The sequence below is a fragment of the Zalophus californianus genome, chromosome 5, assembly GCF_009762305.2.
Source record: "Zalophus californianus isolate mZalCal1 chromosome 5, mZalCal1.pri.v2, whole genome shotgun sequence".
Lineage (NCBI taxonomy): Eukaryota > Metazoa > Chordata > Mammalia > Carnivora > Otariidae > Zalophus > Zalophus californianus.
The window spans coordinates 50,941,745-50,967,103 of NC_045599.1; the positions used below are offsets into that span (position 1 = coordinate 50,941,745).

A 25,359-nucleotide genomic window follows, 5' to 3' on the forward strand; every position below is an offset into this window, starting at 1 on the left:
ACAGTGGCCTGGGAGTTAGCTGAGAATCCCTACTTCTTAGCATTCCTCAAGGTGGGAACAGGGTGAGGCCAGTGAGACACCCACCCTGGGTGCTAAATTTAAGGGGGCACCAAAGAACTCAGTAATGAAGGTAATATTTTAATGCAACATTAAATAAAAAAAAAAAACTGATGCAAATTATCAACCATGAACAAAATATCAAAATTTTAAGTAAAGGCAGCATCAGTATTACTGATTTTTCCTTTTGCCTCAGGCTCTTTAATATGGTTCAGCATGGGACTGTTATTATGGATCCTGTTTTTAAGAATGTCGATATTTTATTTACCATGTATTTCTTTCGTGAAAGTTTTTACAATACTGCATTAAAAAAGTTTTTTAAAATACTGCATTAAAAATGAGTTTTTTGTTTCCCCCTTAAATTTTGCACCCAAGGCAAGTGCCTCTCTCACTTTACCTTAGCCCCCACCTTGTGCTCTTAACCAAGAACTTCTGAGAAAACTTGGCTTCCCATCTAGGACCACACAAAAAAAAATCCCCCTAAGGCTAGCGGAGCGTTTGCAGTAGAGGTTTGTGGCATTTCTTCACTATTTCCTGTCTTTCTTGCTGTGCTTGGGGATACAGAGGTAAAGGGAGGCTGCTCCCCACGTTTCCACTCTGTTAATATGTCCCATTCTTATGCCCTCATCTGAAGGGCTAACCAATTCTGATTGGATATGAAAGTTAATTTGATTTTGATAGCCTATCAGATTTTCATAACTCTAAGTTACCACCTCTAGCCTAAAATTCATTATGGAACTTAAGGCCATATATATGCAACACCTGAGGACAAGAGGTTCCAATCTTATCTGCCGTCGAGACTGCAGAAGATCAAGCCCCACATGAGTGTGACCCTTTGTGCCTTGTAAGGCCTAAGTCATAACACTTTCCCCCTTCCCTGGCCTTTCCATCTCTCTACATTCAATGGTCTCGTCCTCTCTTTTCCACTGGTATAACCATTGCTGACACCCCCAGCCTCACCGGAAACTCAGTAAGCCAGCTTATTGTGTTCTGGACAGCTAACGTACAAGCAATGTTTTCTTCCACTGGCTTTCAACAGAAATGTGCTGTCTCAATTGTTGTCCCAGGTGAACAGACTTTTGAGAGCTGGCCTGGGAACCAAACCACCATTTATTTCATAGTTTCTGCGGGAGAGAAGCTTCTAAGGACCAGGCATCCAAATGAGAAGAGCATTTGGACCACGGCCCGTGCATAAGGTAGGATTTGTAATGTAAGAGCAAACACCCCAGATAGGTAGAAGGTGCTTCCATGATTCTGAAGAGAGGGGGGCCAATGTAGCTAAACTCCTAGACCTTGGGGGATGGGGGCTGGTGGGTGCCTTTTTTTTTTTTTTTTTTGGTAGCTATTTGCGCCCTAGCGGCTTTGTAGAGGCCTTAGGAACCTAAGGATTAAGGAGATTAGTGAAGTCAATTTGATGTCAAGATTCATTTCTCGGCCTCTTCTTTTAAATTCACCGTGTATCCCCTTTTTCATTTAAAATAAGCTTTGAGACTTTATCCTCAACACGTTTTTCAAATGACTGCCTTACTGAGGACTCAGAGCCAAGCACGATGTCCAAGCTGTGGGAGACAGAGTTTGGGCTGGGGCTGTCAGCACTGCTTAGTGGGAAGAGTTGATCATCTTTTAGGGTCAGGGTAGGAGCTGCTTCGAGGGGTGCCCACAAGTGGAAGGGAGATGGCCTCCTAGTGCATTCTTCTCCTGGCCTTTCCCTGCCATGGGTCCTCCAACCACCTTCCATGTGAAGGAATGGCTCTGGGTCTCTCACAGCTGTGGTTGGGCGCCCCCAGCCCTAGTCAGTTTAAGTTCCAGGAAGGTTCATTAGCTCTTGGACTCAGAAAAGCACAACGAATCCCTGCCCAGCTGCAGGAACCAGTCCGAAAAGTCTGACAGACCGAAAAGGAACAGACAACAGTTTACTTGGGGCATTCTCACTGAACACATTGACTTGCCATCTCTAGAAACCTTCAGCATTAAATGTGTTGGTATTTCCATCTCAGAAGGAATTTAACTGAAAAAATGAGCAGAATGGCAACCAAGAATAAAAATACTACAAGAAAGAAAATGCCCGTGGCCGTAATCCCACAAGACAGTTTGACATCAGACAGCTTAACTCCTCTTAAAGATGGGGGGTTTGCACACTTGGTGTCCTCTGAGCCCTCAAATTTCTGCAGGTTTTCTTTGTACCATGTTACAAAATGAATATTTGAACAAGTGCAGTCCAGGGGATTGTGACTTAAATTAATGGTGCTCTGCTGGGACAAGGTGGGGAGGAGATGAGATGGGATGATGTGGATGTTATTGGCGGCCATATTGAGGTAGATTCCCTGAAGATGACTAAGAGCATCAATGCTATTGCCCGTCAGGCTGTTGTAGCTTAAGTCAACATGACTCAATTTCCTAAGGCTCTGGAATGCTTGCTTGTCTATGAAGAGGAGGTCACAGGAGGATAAAATAAGAATCTCCAAGCTGCTCAAGGTCTGAAGTAGGTTGGTCTTTGAGATACTCCTATCCTGAAAGTGATTCCCCTGTAAATTTAGATGGCGGAGATCCACCAGGCCTGTTAGAAAGTGCTGATTGCTGGTATCCAGGAGACAGTGAGAAAGATTCAGAACCTGTAGGAGATGGAGGTTTTGGAAAGGACTTTGTGGACCCTTAATGTACAAGTGGGTAAATGCCAAATCTAGACCTTCTAGCCGAGGACATTCTTTGAACGCCTGACTCCGGAGACCGAGAGGCTCATTGTAGCTCAGGTTTAGGTACTGTAAGAGGGCCAGGTTTTTGAGCTGAAGATTGCAGCAGTCAGAAGCCTCTATATCACTGTGGCTTAAATCAAGTTTCTGAAGATTTTCTAGTTTTTCCAAACACCCAGCACCGAGGTCAAGTTTCCTTATGTTGCCTTTGACAGAGAGGTCTGTAAGGGATGGAAAACTGGCAGCATTGATTTGACACAATTGGTCAAAACTATTTACATTGAGAACTAATTTCTTGAGAGCCTTCATCCCCTCAATCCCAGAGGGTAACTCATTTAAGTGATTTGCCGTCAGATCCAATTCCTGGAGTTGAGTGAAGCACCGAAATGTGGCAGATGAGATATCAGAGATATAGTGCTTCTGTAGATTGATGCTTTCAACAGATATGTCACAAAGTCCATCAAACATGGCTGACGTAAGGTCTTGGTCATCAGTGTCTTCATATGACCCCAGCCAGAGAGACTGAGTAGTAGAGTTCTGTAGACCTTTTAATACAACAGACAAGTTAAGAGTCCCTCCAAATTTCAAACTTTGGAAGATGTTTGAATGGAAAGCTCCAGGCTCGATGCCTTTAATGTCATTGCCATTGAAATTAAGGCTTAGGTTGGTGGCCTGTTCCAGAACATGCATGTCTTCACTAGAGAGGTAGTGAATAGCATTATTCTGAAAATCCAGAACTTTCAGATTCCGGGTTGGGAAGTTTTCTGGGAACTTAATGGAGGAAATATGGTTGCTTCCTAGATGCAAGCTTTCCAAGTTTTCCAGATTGTGCATTGGGATAAACTCAAGATTGGATATTCCTGTTTGGATTAAGAAAAGATGCTTCAGCGACTTGGGCCCATTAAGAGATGTTTCTGCCATGAATATCAGGGGATTTCCAGTCAACACAATTGTGTTCAACTGATGATGGTTTTGAAAAGTGTCTTCATGTACCCAGTTGATCTGGCACCTTGAAAAGGTAATAACATTTAACAGTAATTAATTGGAAAAAAGAAAAACTATCACAGTGACCTACATTAACAAAGCCATCTTTTGTGTTTAGTAAAAACAGTATACATTGTTACTTGAAATAAAACACAAAAAACTTTCTTCAGTACCAACAGATGATCTGTTGAATTAATTGGCTAACCTCAATTCTGAAAACTCTAATTTAGAATTTTTTCCAGGTATCTTACCCCTTTGGATTGAACTCTCTGAGGTTTGTGTTTAGAATCTAAGGAACAGTTAGCGGTTTGAGTGTAGGCAAAATCCAACTATTTACTATTTTAAGTAATTTACAGCATGTTATATATAATGTATAATATATAACATATGATATATGATATATGTATCTCTGTCATTCTGGGCAAATCACAACTTATCTCAACCTCTTTTGTTGTAGCTATAAAGTATAGAAATGATGAGTACTTTGTGGAACAGCTGTTAGTCAAATGATACATATGAAAATGCTCCATGGAAATATGGAACACTAGAGTTTTCATCCTGGTATTGAATCATCTGAAAATACTGGATTATGCATGCACACACAGGTGCGAGCATGTACGCGCGCACGCGCGCACACACACACACACACACACACGCACACACAGAACTCCCCTGGAGATCAATAAGGGAATTCCTTAGAATTCTAATTCCCTTAGAAAAAGAAGTTGGAATCCCTAGGAGCAAGTGAGCCCTAGAGCTAGCTTTGTCATATCTGCCAATGTCTGCCAGTCCTTGGTGGCCTAGAGCCCGAGTTGTAATAAGCCACATGCACGATGGCAGGAGACAAAGGTTGGGGTCCAAGCAGAGTAAGAGGTCCTATCAAAAACCTGCCAACCGCCAAGACCCTCAAAAGGGATCCTTTCAGTGGATGACCTTAAAAAAAAAAAGTCATAGAGGATGACCTTGAGGATACGTGTTTTTCTTGGCCATAGCTCTGGATGGAACAACAACAATAATGAGAGAGGTCTCCTCTGAGAGTCTCTACCCATAAGCTTCTATTCATGAGGACCGTGGCCCGAGCTGACGTTCCCTCTGTGGACCACCCAAAAGAAGCCTCTGGAGAAAATTGAGTTTCAAGTGGCTCTGGAATGATAGTGACTTCAGGTAATTGGCAGAAGTAAACAGAAATTTCTTCGGGAGTAATGTACCTACTTAATTAACTTTTAATATGAAAAACCTTCAAATTTACATAAAAGTAAAGATCATAGTACAATAGACTTTCATTTATCACACAGTTGCAATAGTTCTCGAGATTTTGCCATATATACTTCTTTGCTTCTTCTGTTCCTACCTCTCCCTCCTGAATTATTTTAAATTGGATCCTAGATATCCTATACATATTTCATTATGCATCTCCAAAAAAATGTAGGCTTATTTTCTGTAGCCATTATACCATTGTCTAATTCCAGGAAAGTATTTTAAACAAAGATCTACATCAAGTTTCAAATGATAAATGAGCTCAAAGTAACATTTCACTGAACACATAAGGGAATTAATTAGTCAAAGTCAGTTAAAAAAGTGTTCTACGGGGGGCCTGGGTGGTGCAGGCACTTAAGCATCAAACTCTTGGTTTCGGCTCAGGTTGCGATCTCAGGTTCATGGCATGGAGTCCTGTGTCGGGCTCTGCGCTCAGCGTGAGTCTGCTTGAGGTTCTCTCTCCCTCTCCCTCTGCCCCTCCTGCTCATGCTTTCTCTCTTAAGCAAATATATAAATCCTTTTAAAAAATGTTCTACAGAATCAGGTTAAAACAAACAGCAGATACTAGAATTATGAGGTATATCTGATAATATATATATGATTTATAAAGAATATGTGAGATACCTGATATATGTTATCAGAATATATAATAAATATATTTCTATCAAACATGTGTTTGATATGTTTAAAGGAAACAGTGTGAACCAATAATATGATGAAGGAAAAATTTATTAAAACTGCTGTGATATATTTGTAAAATGAAGTCACTGAAATTTACTGAAATAGGAAGTTAATGAAATTGAAAGACCAAGGACAGTTTATACAAGAGATTAGACACAGCTGAAGAGGATACTAATGGACTAAAAGTAGATGTGAAAATATTACTTAGAATATAGTCCAAACCACCAAAGAGGCAGAAAACAAAAAGGGCATATTGACATATACGGAGGATGGATGAGAAGCTGCAATATGAATCAGAGAATCAGAGGAGATGAAAGAGTGAATGGGAGCAAACCAAGTTGCAAACAAATAATGGCCGGAATATTTTAGAATTGATGAAAGTCACCGTTTGCAGATTCAAGGAGCCCAACGATGTACACAGTGCAGCACAGTGATATTACAGAGTGCCCAAGACAAAGAGAAACTACTGGAAACACCCAGAGAGGAAAGATTACATGTGTGTGTGCAGTGATTACATAGACAGGTGACTGTCTTAACAGTGACAAGGGGAGAATGGAACGGCAGCATCAATGGGCCGAGAAAAACACCTACCAACTCAGAATCATGCGGGAAATACATTTTTGGAAAAACAAAACAAAAACCAAGGGAGTTTACTGCTAACAGACTTTCACGAAAGAAATTGTCAGATATCTACTTCAGGAAAAAAGGAAAATCGTTCCAAGAGAAAGTCTGAAAAGCAAGATGAAGAATGAGCAAAGAAAACAGAAAACATGTTGGTAAAGCTAAAGAAACAGTAGCTGCTAAAGTAATAAAAATAGTGTCTGACTGGTGGCCAGGTAAGAGGCAGGGGCTCGGGGAGCTAAGGAGAGGGAGTTTAGAAAGTACGAGGTCATAGTTGTATCACCGTTTGAAAATAACAGAAGAGGAAACCTAGGGTCCTCTAGCTGGAAAAGCTCTCCCGGCCCCAGGCAGTCGTTAGAAATGTGGTCAAACTCATTCCATCTAAAAATGAGAAATGGTAAAGTAGAGAGAAAGTAAATGTCTCAAGGGCACAATGGGTAGGTAGTAGACTTACCTCTGTCCCTGTCTGAAAGGGCAAGGCTTTGTCTCAGTGAAGTGTGGGCAGGCAGCCTGTGGAATCTTGGCTGTGGAGGTGGCCTGGGGTACCCTGGGGGCCTCTGGACTGGGACTCAGGAGAGCAGAGTCCCAGTTCCCTTACTCTGTGACCCTAAGCAAACTCACAAAATCTCCTTGAGCCTCCATTTCCTCATTGAACATGAGTTGGACGGTGATATTCAGCATGCCTACCTCCCAGGGGTGGTTATAGAGTTGAAATAGTTGTAGGGATGTGAATGCTCTGCCACTCTGCAGAAGCTCAAGTTGAACCACCAAAGAAATAGAGCTGCTGCAAGGGAGGCAGACCCCATCCACATGCAAAGCCCTTTCCCGTCTTACACACACATGCACACACACGCACGCACACACACATGCACACACACACGCAGGCTGTATTTCCCTTCTGTTTTCTTCCCTTATTTTCTTGTGATACTTCTGCCCATTGGTTCACAAACACTGGTTCAGCCTTTGGAATCCTGATTCAGCTTCTAAAATGAAATAATGGAACTCTGTTCTCAATTTAGAGGAGGAAAAAGTGAGTAGCTTATGTGTTTCTCCTGTAAATTTTTCTTAAAATGTCCTCACCCAAGAATAAACTATGGCATCTGATTTAATACAAGATTTGTTTTCAGTTTTTTTTTTTTTAATCAGTATTCCTTAGAACCTCTTAACACTGCTGATGCAATCTAGTTTGAAAATAATCCACTTTTCTCTCCACTGACTGGGTTTTTTAAATATTACATTTCACCTGCATAAAAACATTTCATGGGAAAGAGTAAACATGCAGGATAGACAGAGTGTCCCTGTGCTCCCAAAAGAAGATCCTGGAAACAATTTGAATGCAAGCTGTGTTATTACATAAGTAAAACATCAACTACAGACAAGGAACTCAGATACATACCTGGTTAAGTCCAAGAAGATAAGACTTACGAGTCTGCTGAAAGTTGTATTTTCAAGTGTAGGCAAGAAATTAAAGCCGAATTCCAAAAATTCTGTTGTATTTGGTAACGTATTGGGAACTTCTGTGAGACCTAAATTTTCACAGTTATATGTGTTGTTGGCTTCTTTCTGATGAGAGAAACAATGTAAATTCATGTCAGAGTTGGTAATTTGATCGACTAGCAAAATTACATATATTTTATCCTTTGAGCAGCAATCCCACTTCCAGCAATCTTTACCAAATATATACCTGCAAAGGCACAAAGTGACGCATGCAGAAGATTATTTACTTTAGCAATTTTTGTAATACCAAAAGATAGGCAATAACCAGATTATTCATCCATATAGGACTTGTTGAATGAAATACAGTACATTCGCAAGATGGAACTGTCTGCAAATGAAAACAGAATGAGTAAGATCTCCACATGCTGATATGGAGTGATATCCAGGTACACTGTAAGGTGTAAAAAGCCAGGTACAGAATGTGCATGTATGGTATGTAGTACATGGTATATGGTATGTAGTATGTTGCATATTCTGTGCTACCTTTTCTGTAAAAAAAGGTTTGTGCCTTTCTTATATTTTCAAAAAGAAACCATGGAAAAAAGCCCAAAACTCATTGCCTTGAAGAGGAAGAAAGGAACCAGATGGAGGAGCAGGGAAGGAAAGAAGACTTCTCTGATCATACTTTGTTTCGTAGTTTTGATTTTGGATGCATGGAAATGTTTTATTTCAGTCTGAAAACAAACAACTCTGCATTTGCATCACTAAAACAAGACAGTCCTACCTTACACACTTTCTAATGTGAGACAATATTAAGTACACAGTACTGCTTATGAGGTATTCGTCCCTCTTCCCATCCCGCTCTCCCCCCAGAGTTAAATTTGCATCCAAGACTTTACTTATAGTCTACAGATGGTATGACGGATTTAAGTGAAACAGCACCACAAGGTAGCAGTGAGCCAAATGCAGAAGGTGGGGCATTCTATAGAATTACCGACTCTGTTTTCTGGACTTGTGAATGGTGTTAGGGAAGTAGAGAGAGAGGGGCGTGGGACAAGAGGAGATTGCTCCTGTCAAAAGTGACCAAGAGATAAAAGTTCTTTAAGAGGTAAAACCAAATAACAATACAGTAGCCCCCTTGTTTTGATTCTAATTCAAATAAAGCATTAGGAAAAGACATTTTATGGACTATCAAGAAACTTTGAGGACAGGATATTAGAAGATGTTAAGGAATTATGAATTTTGTTAATTATAAGAGCAACGTTCTTACTCTCTTGAGAAGCCTCTTGAAGTATTTCTGGATAAAATGACTTGATGTTGAGGATTTCCTTTAAAACAGGGCAAAAAGGAGGGGAGGAGTGGTTAGGTGAAATCAGTAGGCAAAATACTGATGATTGTTGAATATAGATACATATTCACGGAGGTTCCTTGTAACTAACTACTTCTGTATCTGCTTAGAAATTTTCTTAATATTTAAGGAGGGCATGTGATGTGATGAGCACTGGGTGTTATATGCAACTAATGAATCATTGACCACCACATCAAAAAACTTTTTTTTCTTAATACAACGTTTAAACAAACTAGCAGTGTGGCACAGACCATAGGTCGTGAGGCCTTGCAACTTTGAAGCATGACTCAGTTTTGGATCTCTGGAACCATAGGCTGCTGATACCAGACCCTAGCATTTGGGCGCAGCCATGCATGTAAGCTCAGAGGACTGCCTCATCCTGTGCCCCACGGGAGTCAAGTATTTAGAAGTCTGCTAATCACTACTTGTTAGATGCCCTGCCTCACAAATCTTGGACAAGCTAGGTAAAAATGGGAAGGGGTTGGCCATAATTTATCTGGATGATGCCTTAGGATGAAGGGGTGTGGGGTAGGATGAAGGTCTGATGGGGTATATATCGCACAAGGAGGCTCCTAGGAAAGAAAGAAATGATTTGCGGGAAGGTGCACCTGGGGGCCATCTCCCACATCATGTCAGACTGCATGTGATTTCATCCACCCTTTCAGACCTGCCTTTGCCCTCAGCACACAGTGGTCCTACCAGCGGCCCCGCTGAGACTGTCCTGGTCTGGGCAAGACCTGCCCCAGCAGACTCTAGTTCACAGCTGTCCTCAAACTGAGTTGCAGACAGTCCCGCTTAGCAGGAAACAGAAGACTGAGCACATTCTCCTTCACTGTGAAGCCTGGTGTTGTAGAGATGTCACCGTTTTAATTGCTTTCTGCTCGATTCTAACTTCTGCATAGTGGTGCTCATTTTTGTAGGGACATGGAGCATGCTCATCTACAGGAAATCACCAGTTTTCTTCTATATTGTGAAAATGTTATGAATGTCACTAATGAAAATGCTGTTATTTTTATTTCCTTGCAATTCATTCTTCGGACCCATTTTAGAGACCCAAATGCCTCTGGGCACTGCCACAGATCCACCTAATGCCCTTGAAATGCACACTTTGCAATTAAACTTAGATTTAGCCGACTGGTGGGGAAAACACATGTTGCTAGGCCCAGTAGCTGCTAAGGTTTGGAGTAGCTTTGAGAAGACATTTCTCTTTTCTGGTCTCCATTGGCATAACTGATGTCACATACACTTGGAGAAAGGGACCTTCCCTCGAGTCGTCTTGCTCTTTTCTGTTCCTTAGCAAAAGGCACCATGCTGGTGATTCCCTCCTTCTCCTGAATATATAAGTGCCCAAGACACTTAAATTAGTCCTCTTCTGTGCTTTACTAAGCACTTTACTGCATTAATGTAATTCAGAAAGTTGAGGATCCAGCAGGAGCTCTACTGAGCCAGTGGCCTGAGGGAGCTTCTAGGAAATTCAAAGACAGATAAATGAAAACCTCAGTTTCAACCCAGTGAAAAACTGAGAACCAGTGGATAACACTACCACAGAGTATTGAGAAATCCACCATGAGCCTGTGTCATACATTAATCTCTAGTTAGGTATAAACTGCAATGAACTCTCTGCCCTTGATTCCTGGGAGAAAGAGGCAAATGACAAGAATTGCAGTTTATAAGAGAATTTAAAAATCAAGCACATTTAGGAGAATGTCCTAAGCTACACACACACACACACACACACACACACACACACACACACACACACAGCCCCTCCCCTTTGACTTTCATATTTACACTCCTGTACAATCACAGCTACTATTATGGATGGTGATACAAAGCTCCCCGTGCTCTGGAATCACTCAAGCAGTATTAAATTGTTTGCAGTCTATTATGTTTTTTTTTTAAAGACTTTATTTTTAAGTAATCTCTATACCCAGTGTGGGGCTCAAACTCACAACCCCGAGATCAAGAGTCACGTGCTCTACCAACGGAGCCAGCCAGGTGCCCCAGTTATTGTTTTTTTTTTTTTAAGGCAGGAGTACACACACACACACACACACACAGAGGCTATTCTCATTCTCTTTTTTATTGATAGTAAATTGCAGACATCATGTCCCTTTACCCCTAAATTTCCTGAGAACAAGAATGTCTCTTCTGTAATCACAGTGCCGTTACCAAATTCAGAATATTGAACATTGATAGGGTATTATTGTCCAACATACAGTTCATATTCACATTTTGGCAATTGTCCTAATATTGTCCTTTATACTAATTTTGTTTTTCTAATCCAAGTTCACACACTGCATTTAGTTTTCATGGCTCTTTAGGCTCCTTTGGTCTGTGCCAATTCCTTAGCCTTTTGTTGACTCTCATGGCATTGAGATAGATGTATATTTTTTATTTTATTTTATTTATTTATTTTTAAAATTTTATTATGTTAGTCACCATACAATACATCATTAGTTTTTGATGTAGTGTTCCACGATCCATTGTTTGCATATAACACCCAGTGCTCCATGCAGTACGTGCCCTCCTTAATACCCACCACCGGGCTAACCCATCCCCCCGCCCCCCTCCCCTCTAAAACCCTGTTTGTTTCCCGGAGTCCATAGTCTTTCATGGTTCCTCTCTCCCTCCGATTCCCCCCCTTCATTCTTCCCTTCCTTCTCCTAATGTCCTCCATGCTGTTCCTTATGTTCCACAAATAAGTGAAACCATATGATAACTGACTTTCTCTGCGTGACTTATTTCACATAGCATAATCTCCTCCAGTCCCAACCATGTTGATGTAAAAGTTGGGTATTCATCCTTTCTGATGGCTGAGTGATATTCCGTTGTATATATGGACCACATCTTCTTTATCCATTCGTCTGTTGAAGGGCATCTTGGCTCCTTCCACAGTTTGGCTATTGTGGACATCGCTGCTAGGAACATTGGGGTGCATATGGCCCTTGTTTTCACTACATCTGTGTCTTTGGGGTAAATACCTAGGAGTGCAATTGCTGGGTCATAGAGTAGCGCTATTTTTAACTTTTTGAGGAACCTCCACACTGTTTTCTGAAGTGGCTGTACCAACTTGCATTCCCACCAACAGTGTAAGATGGTTCCCCTTTCTCCACAACCTCTCCAACATTTATTGTTTCTTTCCCTGTCCATTTTTTGCCATTCTAACTGGCATAAGGTGGTATCTCAGTGTGGTTTTGATTTGAATTTCCCTGATGGCTAATGATGATGAACATTTTTTCATGTGTCTGTTAGCCATTTGTATGTCTTCTTCAGAGAAGTGCCTTTTCATATCTTCTGCCCATTTTTTGACTTGATTGTTTGTTTGTTTGTTTTTTGGGTGTTGAGTTTGAGAAGTTCTTTTTTTTTTTTTAAGATTTTATTTGTTTATTTGAGAGAGAGAGAATGAGAGAGAGAGAGAGCACGAGAGGGAAGAGGGTCAGAGGGAGAAGCAGAGTCCCTGCCGAGCAGGGAGCCCGATGCGGAACTCGATCCCGGGACTCCAGGATCATGACCTGAGCCGAAGGCAGTCGCTTAACCAACTGAGCCACCCAGGCGCCCGAGAAGTTCTTTATAGATCTTGGATACCAGCCTTTTATCTGTAATGTCATTTGCAAATATCTTCTCCCATTCTGTGGGTTGCCTCTTTGTTTTGTTGACTGTTTCCTTTGTTGTGCAGAAGCTTTTAATCTTGATGAAGTCCCACAAGTTCATTTTTGCTTTTGTTTCACTAGCTTTTGGAGATGTATCTTGAAAGAAGTTGCTGTGGCCAATGTCAAAGAGGTTACTGTCTATGTTCTCCTCTAGGATTTTGATGGATTCCTGTCTCACATTGAGGTCTTTCATCCATTTTGAGTTTATCTTTGTGTATGGTGTTAGAGAATGGTCGAGTTTCATTCTTCTGCATGTGGCTGTCCAATTTTCCCAGCACCATTTATTGAAGAGACTGTCTTTTTTCCATTGCATGTTTTGTCCTGCTTTGTCAAAGATTATTTGAGTTGAGGGTCCATATCTGGGTTCTCTATTCTGTTCCATTGGCCTATATGTCTTATAGGCATATTGTGCCAGTACCATGCTGTCTTGGTGATCACAGCTTTGTAATATTGCTTGAAATCAGGCAACGTGATGCCCCCAGCTTTGTTTTTCTTTTTCAACATTTCCTTGGCAATTCGGCGTCTTTTCTGATTCCATACAAATTTTAGGATTGTTTGTTCCAGCACTTTGAAAAATGTCATTAGAATTTTGATTGGGATGGCATTGAAGATATAGATTGCTCTGGGTAGCATAGACATTTTAACAATGTTTATTCTTCCAATCCATGAGCATGGAATATTTTTCTTTTCTTTCTTTTTTTTTTAAGATTTTATTTATTTATTTGACAGAGAGAGACACAGTGAGAGAGGGAACATAAACAGGGGGAGTGGGAGAGGGAGAAGCAGGCTCCCGGCTGAGCAGGAAGCCCAATGAGGGGCTTGATCCCAGGACCCTGGGACCATGACCCAAGCTGAAGGCAGACGCTTAACGACTGAGCCACCCAGGCGCCCCAGCATGGAATATTTTTCCATCTTTTTGTGTCTTCTTCAATTTCTTTCATGAGTGTTCTGTAGTTCCTAGAGTATAGATCCTTTACCTCTTTGGTTAGGTTTATTCCGAGGTATCTTATGGTTTTTGATGCTATTGTAAATGGAATCGTTTCTCTAATTTCTCTTTCTACAGTTGCATTGTTAGTGTATAAGAAAGCAACTGATTTCTGTGCATTGATTTTGTATCCTGCCACATTACTGAATTGCTGTATGAGTTCTATTAATTTGGGGGTGGAATCTTTTGGGTTTTCCACATAAAGTGTCATGTCGTCTGCGAAAAGAGAGAGTTTGACTTCTTCTTAGCCAATCTGAATACCTTTTATTTCTTTTTGTTGTCTGATTGCTGTTGCCAGGACTTCTAGTACTATGTTGAACAATAGTGGCGAGAGTGGGCATCCTTAACGTGTTCCTGATCTTAAGGGAAAGGCTCTCAGCTTTTCCCCATTGAGGATGATATTCGCTATGGGTTTTTCATAGATGGATTTTATGAACTTGAGGAATGTTCCCTCTATCCCTATACTCTGGAGAGTTTTAATCAGGAAAGGATGTTGTATTTTGTCAAATGCTTTTTCTGCATCAATTGAGAGGACCATATAGTTCTTCTCTCTCCTCTTATTAATGTGTTCTATCACACTGATTGATTTGCGAATGTTGAACCACCCTTGCATCCCGGGGATAAATCCCACACTTGGTCGTGGTGGATGATCCTTTTGATGTATTGTTGGATCCTATTAGCTAGGATTTTGTTGAGGATTTTGGAATCCTTATTCAACAGGGATATTGGTCTGAAATTCTCCTTTTTGATGGGGTCTTTGCCTGGTTTGGGGATTAAGGTAATGCTGGCCTCATAGAATGAGTTTGGAAGTTTTCCTTCTGTTTCTATTTTTTGAAACAGCGTCAGGAGAATAGGTATTATTTCTTCGTTGAATGTGTGGTAGAATTCCCCAGGGAATCCATCAGGCCCTGGACTCTTGTTTTTTGGGAGGTTTTTAATCACTGCTTCAGTCTCGCTACTGGTTATTGGCCTATTCGGGTTGTCAATTTCTTCCTGTTTCAGTCTTGGCAGCTTATAAGGTTTCCAGGAAGGCATCCATTTCATTCAGATTGCTCAGTTTATTGGCGTATAGTTGTTGATAATTTCTAATAATTGTTTCTATTTCCTTGGTGTTAGTCGTGATCTCTCCCCTTTCACTCATAATTTTATTAATTTGCGTCCTTTCTCTTTTCTTTTGGGTAAGTCTGGCCAGTGACTTATCGATCTTATTAATTCTTTCAAAGAACCAACTTCTAGTTTTGTTGATCTGATCTACTGTGTTTCTGGTTTCTAATTCATTGATCTCTGCTCTAATTTTTATTATTTCTCTACTAATGCGTGTCTTAGAGGCATCGTGTGTTGCTTTTTCTCTAGTTCTTTAAGGTGTAGAGTTAGTTGGTGAATTCGGGATTTTTCTATTTTTTTGAGTGAGGCTTGGATGGCTATGTATTTCCCCCTTAGGACCACCTTTGCAGTATCCCATAGGTTTTGGACTGGTGTGTTTTCATTCTCATTGGTTTCCATGAATTGTTTAAGTTCTTCTTTGATTTCCTGGTTGACCCAAACATTCTTGAGCAGAGTGGTCTTTAGCTTCCAAGTGTTTGAATTTCTGCCAAATTTTTTCTTGTGATTGAGTTCCAGTTTTAAAGCATTGTGGTCTGAGAATATGCAGGAAATAATCTCAGTCCTTTGGTATTGGTTGAGACCTGACTTGTGACCCACTATGTGGTCTATTCTGGAGAAAGTTCCATGTGCACTCGAGAAGAATGAGTATTCTGTTGTTTTAGGGTGGAATGTTCTGTATATTATCTATGAGGCCCATCTGGTCTAGTGTATCATTCAAAGCTCCTGTTTCCTTGTTGATTTTCTGCTCAGATGATCTGTGAGGTCTCCTACAAGTAACGTATTGTTATCAGTATGACTCTTTATTTTGGTTAACAGTTGGCTTATGTAGATGGCTGCTCCCATGTTGGGGGCATAGATATTTACAATTGTTAGATCTTCTTGTTGGATAGACCCTTTAAGAATGATATAATGTCCTTCTGTGTCTCTAACTACAGTCTTTAGTTTAAAATCTAATTTGTCTGATATAAGAATTGCTACCCCAGCTTTCTTTTGAGGTCCGCTGGCATGGAAGATGGATCTCCATCCCTTCACTTTCAATCTGGATGTGCCTTTAGGTTCAAAATGAGTCTGTTGTAGACAGCATATGGATGGTCCTGTCTTTTTATCCAATCTGCAACCCTGTGCCGTTTTATGGGAGCATTTAGGCCATTCACGTTGAGAGTGATTATTGAAAGATATGAATTAATTGTCATCATGTTGCCTGTGAAGACGTTGTTTTTATAGACTGTCCCTGTAAATTTCTGTTGTATATCACTCTTGGGGTCTTTCTCCCTTTATAGAACCCTCCTTAATATTTCTTGCAGGGCTGGCTTAGTGGTCACATATTCTTTCAGTTTCTGCCGGTCTTGGAAGCTCTGCATCTCTCCATCCATTCTAAATGACAGCCTTGCCGGATAAAGTATTCTTGGCTGCATGTTCTTCTCGTTTAGTACGCTGAATATGTCTTGCCAGCCCTTTAAGGCTTGCCGGGTCTCTGCAGATAGGTCTGACGTTTTTCTGATGTTCCTCCCTCTGTACGTAAGGAATCTCTTCCCCCTAACTGCCCTTAGGATGGTTTCCTTGGTTTTAAGATTTGCAAGTTTTACTATTACATGCCAGGGTGTTGGCCTATTTTCCTTGATCTTGGGAGGGATCCTCTCTCCCTCTAGGACGCGAATGTTTGTTTCATTCCCCAGATTAGGGAAGTTCTCAGCTACGACTTGTTCAAATACATCTTCTAGTCCTCTCTCTCTCTCTCTCTCCACTCCCTCCGGGATTCCAATTATTCTGACATTGGAATGCTTCATGGATTCTGAGTTGTTTTTCCCTGGCCTCCTCTTTTCCCTTTTTATTCATTATATTGTCTTCCAGGTCACTTATTCGTTCTTCTGCCTCACTTACCCTAGCTGTTAGATTATCTAGATTGGATTGGATCTCATTGATAGCATTTTTAAGTTCTGCCAATTCAGCTTTCATTTCTGCCCTTAGAGACTCTATGTTGCCATTAATTGAATTCTCCATTCTAGCCATTGTCTTCACAGTTGCTAGCCTGAATTCCATCTCCCACATCTTGGTTATATCTGAATCCATTTGTAAATCTGCAGCCTAAGTCATAATCTCTGAGTCTTTTCTATTTTGGGGGTTCCTCCTCCTAGTCATTCTGTTGATGGGTGGTTGAGGGAATGTAGAGAGTCCAAATTATTGACCAGAACCCAAGCAAGATATACCTGTTTTCTTGGGACCTTAGGGTTGCTGGCCTCTTGTTTTCCCAGCCTGTCTTCTGGGGGAGGGGCCTGCTGCACTGTTACTCAGGCAACCCTGTTTGGGTGGAGTAGCCCTGCCCCCCTGTGGTGGGGGATGGGCTCTGTGGGAATCGGTTTTTGGGGCTTTTGTTCTCTGGCGGCTTTCCGCGTCTCCCGCGATTCAGAGTAGAAGAGACCGTTTCCAATCCTCTGCCTCAGAGCAGAAAGACCGCAGTCTGTTCTTCGGTGAGCTCTCCAGGCCACACTGTCTCCGTTTCTGTCCATGCTGCTATAAACTGCAGCGGCCTGGGTTGTGCGCCCCTCCACAGCGCCCCCAGTCCTGCCTCTAGGTTGGAGCATGTCTCTGCCCTTTGAGGTTCTAAAACCACCAGCTGCTCCCAGTTCTACCGAGTGCAATCCCGCTCCGGGTTTCTGCCCCAGAGGCTGCCCTAAAGCTACCCGTCTGCGAGTCTGTGCTGGGTCCCCAGCACGAGTCTGTCGCTCACCGGCCGTGTAGGATCCCCATGGCCAGGCTCCCTCCCGCTGCCGTTTATCCTCCGATATCTGCGGAATCATCCGTACCTTGAAACCAACCACCCACAAAATTCTGTTTGTAGAGATCTAGATCTTCTTACATCTCAGGCTGGTTTCATGGGTGCTCAGAGTGGTCTGGTAGATATCCAGCTCAATTCCGGGGACCAGTTGAAATAGGGTCCCCTACTCCTCCGCCATCTTTTCTTCTCCTATTTTATTTCATTTTTTTACTGAACACAGCCTCATATCTTACAGAATGTCCCTCACTTGGGGGTCATATCTTTCCTCATGATTTGATGCAGGTTATACATTTTTGGCAGAAATCCTGCATGAATGAAGTTGTGTCTTGCTTACTGTGAGGATCCATCTCAAAACTTTGTGGGAGTGCGATTAGCAGAGCACAGGATTCCGGGACCACGGAACAGCAATGCAAGAGAGAAGGAAGGGACAGGCTGCAGAACGGGAACACCGTGTGGCCATTGCCCTTTTGCCCAGGGCAGGGCTGGCTGCCAGGGACACGTGCTCATCGCTTCTCCAGGCAGCCCCTGTGGTTCCTCTGAGTTCCACATGAGCACTTCCTATAAAACCAGCTCTCCTTCTCTAGCCCTCAGTGCCAGGTCACTGTCTGAAATGACCTTCTCTCTCCTAGCCTGGCTGGTTCCATGGCACACGGGTCCCTTTTTGCTGTGAACTCATGCAGCCATACAGGGCTGAGCAAGGCTGCGGGGCATTCACAGCAGCCGTCCCAGGCCTCCCCCTCCACCTTCCCAGTCAGGGAGCATTTACTCACGACCCCGTGTGCACTGGGACCGGCACCAACCACTTTGTCCCTAGCGTCCTGTTGGAGCTGTGCCTTTTCACCACAGCAGGACTTCCAAGTGCAACCTCTGTGTTTGCGATCCCTTTCCCTCCCAGCTATACATTTGCATTTTTTCAATCAAGATCTTATTTTGCTGCCTTCCACTGTATCTCTAACTTCCTGCTATCCCACTGCATTTTCTTTTATCGAAAGTGTTGAAATCATTTTCTAATTTTGAACCCTTTGAGTTTCACCAGGTGCCAATTCCCACCTCTCCAATGAATGTCTCGTCTGCATTTGGCACCCACAGCGGCTAGCTCCTCCCCTTGCATGAGGAGTCTGGGATGACAAACATTGACCCTCCTTCCATTTTTCATTCCTCTATCCAGAGACAGCAGTGTGATTGCGTCAAATCCCAGAGTAATAATTGCTCCCCAACATAAAATATTCCCAGGAGGACCCAGTCTTAAAACTGACACCTCCAGGCAAAGGGCATCCCAATTATATGCCGTTTCGTTTCCTCTTTGTCTTGAGTCAGACTGCTCGGGGGCAAATCCCAGCTCTCAACCACTAAACTGTGTTCTCTGAGCCTTCTTTTTCCTCAACTATAGATGGGGGATAACCTTGTTTGCGGGCCAGCTCTGAGGATCAGTGAGATAATGTATGTTGAGCACTCACGAGACGAGAGTCATCTTTCTCCGAATCATCACAATATCATGTCATTGTTGACAACTCTGCAGAAGTCTTTGTATCTGTGAACTTGTGAACTTGGAGTTCTCTTAACAAGAAGTTCCACTAAGCACTGCCCACCCCTCCGCAGGACTAAAGGACTGCCTCCTACCACAGTTTGGAGGGGACAGGACAGCCAAGATGAGCCCATGTGAAATGAGGTGTTGTGTCTACACCCCAAAGTAATTATTCAAGAGTGCATCTAAAGGGCTACTAGAATTCAAATCACAGAACACTTACTCCAGTTAGACTTTGCACATTTGTCAGCCTCCAAATATGTGGTCATGGCTCTAATTTTGTTACTTATGATACACACACACACACACAGAGAACATGTAGAAAATAACAATGGAGGATTCCACATGGAGTGTTTATGGATGTTCATTACATTTTTAGAACTTGTCTGGGTTTGAAATATTTTTCAAATAAAAAGTTTACTAAAAAATTCATCTTGACTCCCACCTCACATCATATACAAAACAAAAAATTCGAGGTGGGTTGTAGATGTAAATATGAAATCTGGCAGTAGAAATAAATCCAAAGTATATTTTCAGAAAACATAGGATATATCTTTATGGCCTTGGGGTAGGCAAAAATTTCTTAAACAGGACAGAGATGCACTGAAAATAAAGGAACAATAACAAATTAATCTACATGAAAATTAAGAACTTCTGTTCATCAGAAGGTATCATTAGGAGAGTGGAAAGGCAAGCCATGGGGTGGGAGAGGATATTTGCAATCTGACAGAGGACTTGTGTCCACAATACGTAAAGAACTCTTACAAATCAATTTTTAAAAGACTGATAACCCAAGGGAAAATGGGCAAAAGAAGAAGCACTTCCCTCTCTCTCTCTTTCTCCCTCTCTCCCTCGCACACACACATAAGGATAGGCAAATGGCCAGTGAAGTTGAAAATGTACTCACTTTAATCATCAGGAAAATAAAAATTAAATCCCAGTAAATACCACTACTCATCCAGCAGCATGGTTAACATTCTTAAACAATAGTGAGGCTATTAGTGAGGATACAGAGAAATCAGAACTCATATACATTGCCAATGAGTATAAGTGGGTAGCAACCCTTTGGAAAACCATTTGGCAATATCTACTGAAATTAAATACATGTATACCCTATGACCAAATACATCACCACCTAATCAAGGTTTGCACATCTCTTTTCTAGAGACATAGATGTGAATGTCCAAAGCAGCAGCATCTATAATAGCCAAGAGATTGAAAACAAGGGAAATGGCCATTAACAGTAGAATGAATGAATAATTAGTGGTTCACTAATACAAGAGACTACCACAATACACAAAAAATATACAATACGCGATAAAGAAATGATTGCTCTATGCAGGCTCTTTGGTAAATGTCATATATTTAATGCTGAACAAAAGAAACCAGACACAGAAGAGTACATACCATGTGGTCTCCTGTATATAAAATTCACAAAGAGACAAAAATCATTCTTTGGTCATGGGAGTTAGAATACTGGATGCCCCCGGGGGCTAGTGACTGCAAAGAGGCATGAAGGGCCTTCGGAGAATGTGCTGTTTCTGATCTGTGTGCCGGTCACATGCGTGTGTTCCCTTTGGTGAAAACTCACTGAACTGCACACTTAGGGTTGGGGAGCCTTCTGTATGTATGTTTTACTTCAGTAAAAGGTTTATTAAACTCCAGACAAAGCAAAACAAAAGACTTATTTTCAGGATAGGGCTTGGTGAGCTAATGGGGCCCACAGGAGCCCATAGACAGTGTGTGGTTAAATCTGCTTAACCTGGAGGGCAGAACAAAAGAGGAAAGTAAGGTGAGCGAGAGGGCTGGGCAAATTGGGGTGATCTGCACTTGAAAAAAGGCCAAACACTTCAACCCAAAGCTTCCTCTCCTATCCTTCTCACTTTTATTGCACTTCCCAGCAGCACTTCTTACCTTGGGACCAAACTCTCACTCATCTTTGTATCCCCTAGCAACGTCCCAGGAGTCACAGAGAGTGATCGCTCAGGAAACAGTCTGTGAATCCTGTTACCAAAACTCATACACGATAGAGGATGTAAACGAAAGTATAGATCCAATGTTAATTGCATTGGTTCCAAAGCATTGAAAATTGGTCCTTTCGGAGGGAGAGTTGCAAGGAGGTTGTCGTATTGAAAGGTTTCAGCCTCGCCTGACTTTCCCAAAAGAAAGCTCTTGCTGCGGCATAGGGCCAGGCCCAGAGATCCCGGGGCCCTCAGCATCACTTCTGCCACCTGAGCGTCAGGGGGGCTGTGGAATAGGTAGCACAAGGCCTAGGATGCTCGCCCTGCTGCTTTCCCCTCTCCCCTGCCAAAGCCTGGGCCACCTGCAAAAAGGAACTGGCAACTCTGGAACCTAGTGTCCTCAATAGGAAGTGAGATGGTCTAGTATTTCCACGGGCTTTCCAGAGCCTCCCAGGACTCCCTTGTGGGCCTCTGGAGGGCTGCGTGGGCTTTGTAGCAATGCAGGGGTTTAAGAGTTGGACTGGTAGGCTTAAGAGGGGGGCGTATAAAAGAGCTTGCTTCCCAGTGAGCTGGAATTTAATTGTGGTACTATCCTACCTGAGGATGTTGTCAGATAGTGAATGGCATACCTCCCTGATCACTGAGGAGGTGGTGTCCGCACTCCGAGCCTCTTATCATGTCCCCTGCATGTCTGTGTGTAATTGACCTTCCAGCCTGAATGAGGGGGAGGTAGCCTTCTGGGGGTTTTAGATAAAACCTCTTCCTTGAACCCGTTCCTTTGTTTGCTGATTTGTGTTGCCCCCAAATTCATATGTCTTAACCTGAGTACCCCAGAATGTGACTTTATTTGGAAAGAGAGTCTTGAAAGAGGTAATTTAGTTAAAATGAAATCATTAGGATAGGCCCTAATACAGTATGACCGGTGTCCTTAGGAGAAGAATCGGGACACAGACACGTCAAAGGGAAGACAGTGTGAAGACACAGAGAGAACAAACCCATGAGAGCGGTCTCAGAAGAAACTAAGCCTGCCGACACCTTGATCTTAGACTTCTAGACTCCAGAATTGTGAAAAGTTTCTCAGTGGGAGGAACATTGGAACATTTTAGAAGTTTGCAAGAGACTGAGGCCCTTCTCCCTTCTCTCACCATCCTCTCCAAGAACGTCCCACAAGTTGGTAAATATTGTTATGGGCCAAAACAGAAGATGCAATCTGGCCCTATTCTCCAGTGTTACTCCTGTGGGTTAATAAAACAGATAGAGGGCTGTCCAGTGCGAGAAGAAAGCCAGACTCATTCAGAGTGATCTTTATATGCTCTAAAACCTGGCACACGCCATCTTCACTAATCTCCAGGAAACCAGAAAACTATTTGGGGTAGTGGCCTTATGCTAGGTTGTTGGGCAAAAAGCCCCTCCATGCTGGAAGCACATTTGGAGGGCTGTCCTTTGCCCTGAGACCCTGCTGGTGTCTTATGTCCCAATTAGGATCATTCTTTTTTTTAAAGATTTTATTTATTTGACAGAGAGACACAGCGAGAGAGGGAACACAAGCAGGGGGAGTGGGAGAGGGAGAAGCAGGCCTCACATGGAGCAGGGAGCCCGATGCGGGGCTCGATCCCAGGACCCTGGGATCATGACCTGAGCTGAAGGCAGACGCTTAATGACTGAGCCACCCAGGAGCCCCCAGTCAGGATTGTTTTTTAGGGAATTGTTTGCCGAGGAGGAAAACACTCACTTCTTCCAGTGAAGAATCTCCCAGATCATCCCCTGGCTGAGCCCATCCCCTGGGCTCCTTATTCACTCTAAAGAAAAACTTACACACTGTGTCACCCTTTTAAAGACAGTGGATATTGGGAGGCCAAGGCTCAGATAGGACTGCATGCTGAATCTCAAAATCTCCAGGCAGTTTAACCTGGTTAAGGACAAACAGTTCAGACTCACCTCAGTGCACATCCCATCCGAGGAGGTGATGGCTTTACAACTTGCAGAAAACATCACCACCAACAGGAAGCAGCTGGTACGGAGAGCCATCACCGGAATGAGGCCACCCCAGCTTGCTGGGCTTATTCCGTGCCTGAAGTGGAGAAATGGAATCCAACTGTAATGGCCTCAGTAATTCGGCAGGCAGAGAGGTGCTCAGGAGGGTGACAGGGGAACAAGAAATGTTGATTGCTCAGTTTTTGCTAGGTCTGTGCCAAAAAAAAAAAAAAAAAGGGGGAAGTTGCTTTTGCATACCACCAATCCTTGCCAAAAATAGCTGAGAACCCAGCCCCAGAATGGCCCAGTGCATTTCCTGGCAAGCATGTATCAGTTGACCACCCCTCTGGGGTGGGTCACCCAGACTTACTGACTTAGGCCAGCTTCACGGGTTTGGCTAACTCCAACAGCTTCTGGTCCCTTTCCCCCAGAGAGGCTGTAGAGGCAGGAAGCTGTCCTCACAAAGGAAGCCGCTTCGCTAGTTGTCTAAGTGAGCCATGGGGAGAGGTGCCGCGGCATGCCGTGGGGGCAGACGGAAGGCCCATCAGGTTCTGTGGCGGGGCCTGCTGGAGGTGCGAACTGGAGTAGGAGGGAACAGGCCCCTCCACGGCTGCCCAGGCTGCCTGGCTCCCCCTGCCTCTGCTCTTAGTACGGGAGGACAACACATCCATCCTTTGACCCAGTGATGCAGGCCAAATAAAGCAGTTGAGGTGGAATGGAATCCCCCCTTTATTCTCTTCCAACCCAGGGAAGTAGGGGGCACTACTGTATATGGGGCAGTCCGGCAAGGAGAGCAGGGTGAAGGATGTCAGCCTTGGCTCTGTTTCTTCTCAGAAATAGCTTCAAGCAGGATGGCAATTACCCTCATCATGGTGCAAGATGGGGTAGTGATTAAAGAAAGGCAGAGTTCAGGCATTCCTCCCTGGGCTGAATTTAGCTACCTCAGCCATTGTTTTCCAGCCTCCTGGCATAGAGGGGCTGCTGGGCATTCTGGTTCTCCCATTCCATTTCCCAGAGCCTGGTTCTTCGCAGCAGAGTTCAGAATGACTCGAGATGCTGCTCCCACTACTGTATTATGACTGCTAATCAAGGATTATAGGAGCTACTATTTATTGAGCACCTGTTATATGTCAGACACCAGGCAGGGCGTTTTTTGTTTGTGTTTATATCCTTATCGCATGTCCTACCATAGAGGTGCTGTTAGTTCCTCCTCTTTATAGATGTAAAAACTGATGCTTAGAGAAATTAAATGACCTCTCTAAGGCCACACAACTAGGAAATGGTGGACAACGGCTTCAGATCCACGGTCTCATGGTGGAGACTGTGTTATTACCCTCCGTAATTTAAGAAAGAGTTTTGCTTCCTGAAAGAGTGAAGAACAGGTGGGGTGAAGACAGTTCGTCACCTGGAGATGTCAGAGCACGCTGCAAGGCAGAGGGGGCTGAAGAAACTGTGGCCTAGGCATTGTGCTAGGGCTGCTACAAATATTTAGGCTTTTCTAGTCTCACCGCTCCAATGCCATCCTCATGACAGAAGCAGCTCCAAAGATGCGTTTGGTAAAACACAGTGCAAGCAAACTTGATGACAGCCCACCTTACTTTAAAGGCATGTCTTTAAAGCAAGAGCTCTGGTCTTGAAGGAGTGTAGTTCTCGGCCTCAAGTCCACTGATTACCAACCAAATGAACTTGGGCAAGTCATGTCACTTGTCTGGGTCTATTTCCCATGTGAAAAATAGAACAGGAATTCCAATTCCTGTTCTGCTGACCTCACAGGGTAATTATGAGGATCAAACAGGAGCATACATGTGAAAATGCTTTTTTAACCTTTAAGTCCTATGTAAATATAAAGAACGTGTTACTCCTCTGATTAACCAATTCCGATGTCATATAAATATCACTATCAGGAAATTGTCTCCTGCCCCAGAGACGTTGAAAAGGTGTTATTACTTTTCTTATTAAAGAAAGGTTTGATGGCTCAGTTAAGGCCATAGGATTTTGTCATTTTCAGAGGCCACACTATTTGCATATGTTTTGCATGCATTTGCATAATGGCTTCAAAAGACTCACTGCAAGTGTATAAGAGTAAAAGAAAATAAATGAGTATGAGTGACCTTCTGCCACAGCATTCAAATCAAATATTCAGGGCATAATACCCTGAAATATGAAATAGATTAAAATTTAAACTATTGCAAACAGATGGGAAGATAGGTTTTAGAGTTCAAAGGCAAGAATGAAACCCTTATTTGGTACCAGGTTGTAAAGAATCACATGCTCTTAAAGGTCACCCCATCCAAATGATTTTCATG

At 42.8% G+C, this 25,359-nt stretch overlaps 1 protein-coding gene across 1 annotated transcript; it reads right to left on the minus strand.

The window, feature by feature from the left end:
* Positions 1-1,149: 1,149 nt before the first annotated feature.
* Positions 1,150-23,230, minus strand: CD180 (CD180 molecule). Its single transcript, XM_027607071.2, has 3 exons — positions 23,018-23,230; positions 7,687-7,853; positions 1,150-3,756 (listed from the first exon to the last, which is right to left on the minus strand). The coding sequence occupies exons 1-3, from the start codon at positions 23,105-23,107 to the stop codon at positions 2,028-2,030; spliced, it is 1,986 nt and encodes a 661-aa protein (XP_027462872.1). The 5' UTR covers positions 23,108-23,230; the 3' UTR covers positions 1,150-2,027.
* Positions 23,231-25,359: the final 2,129 nt, after the last annotated feature.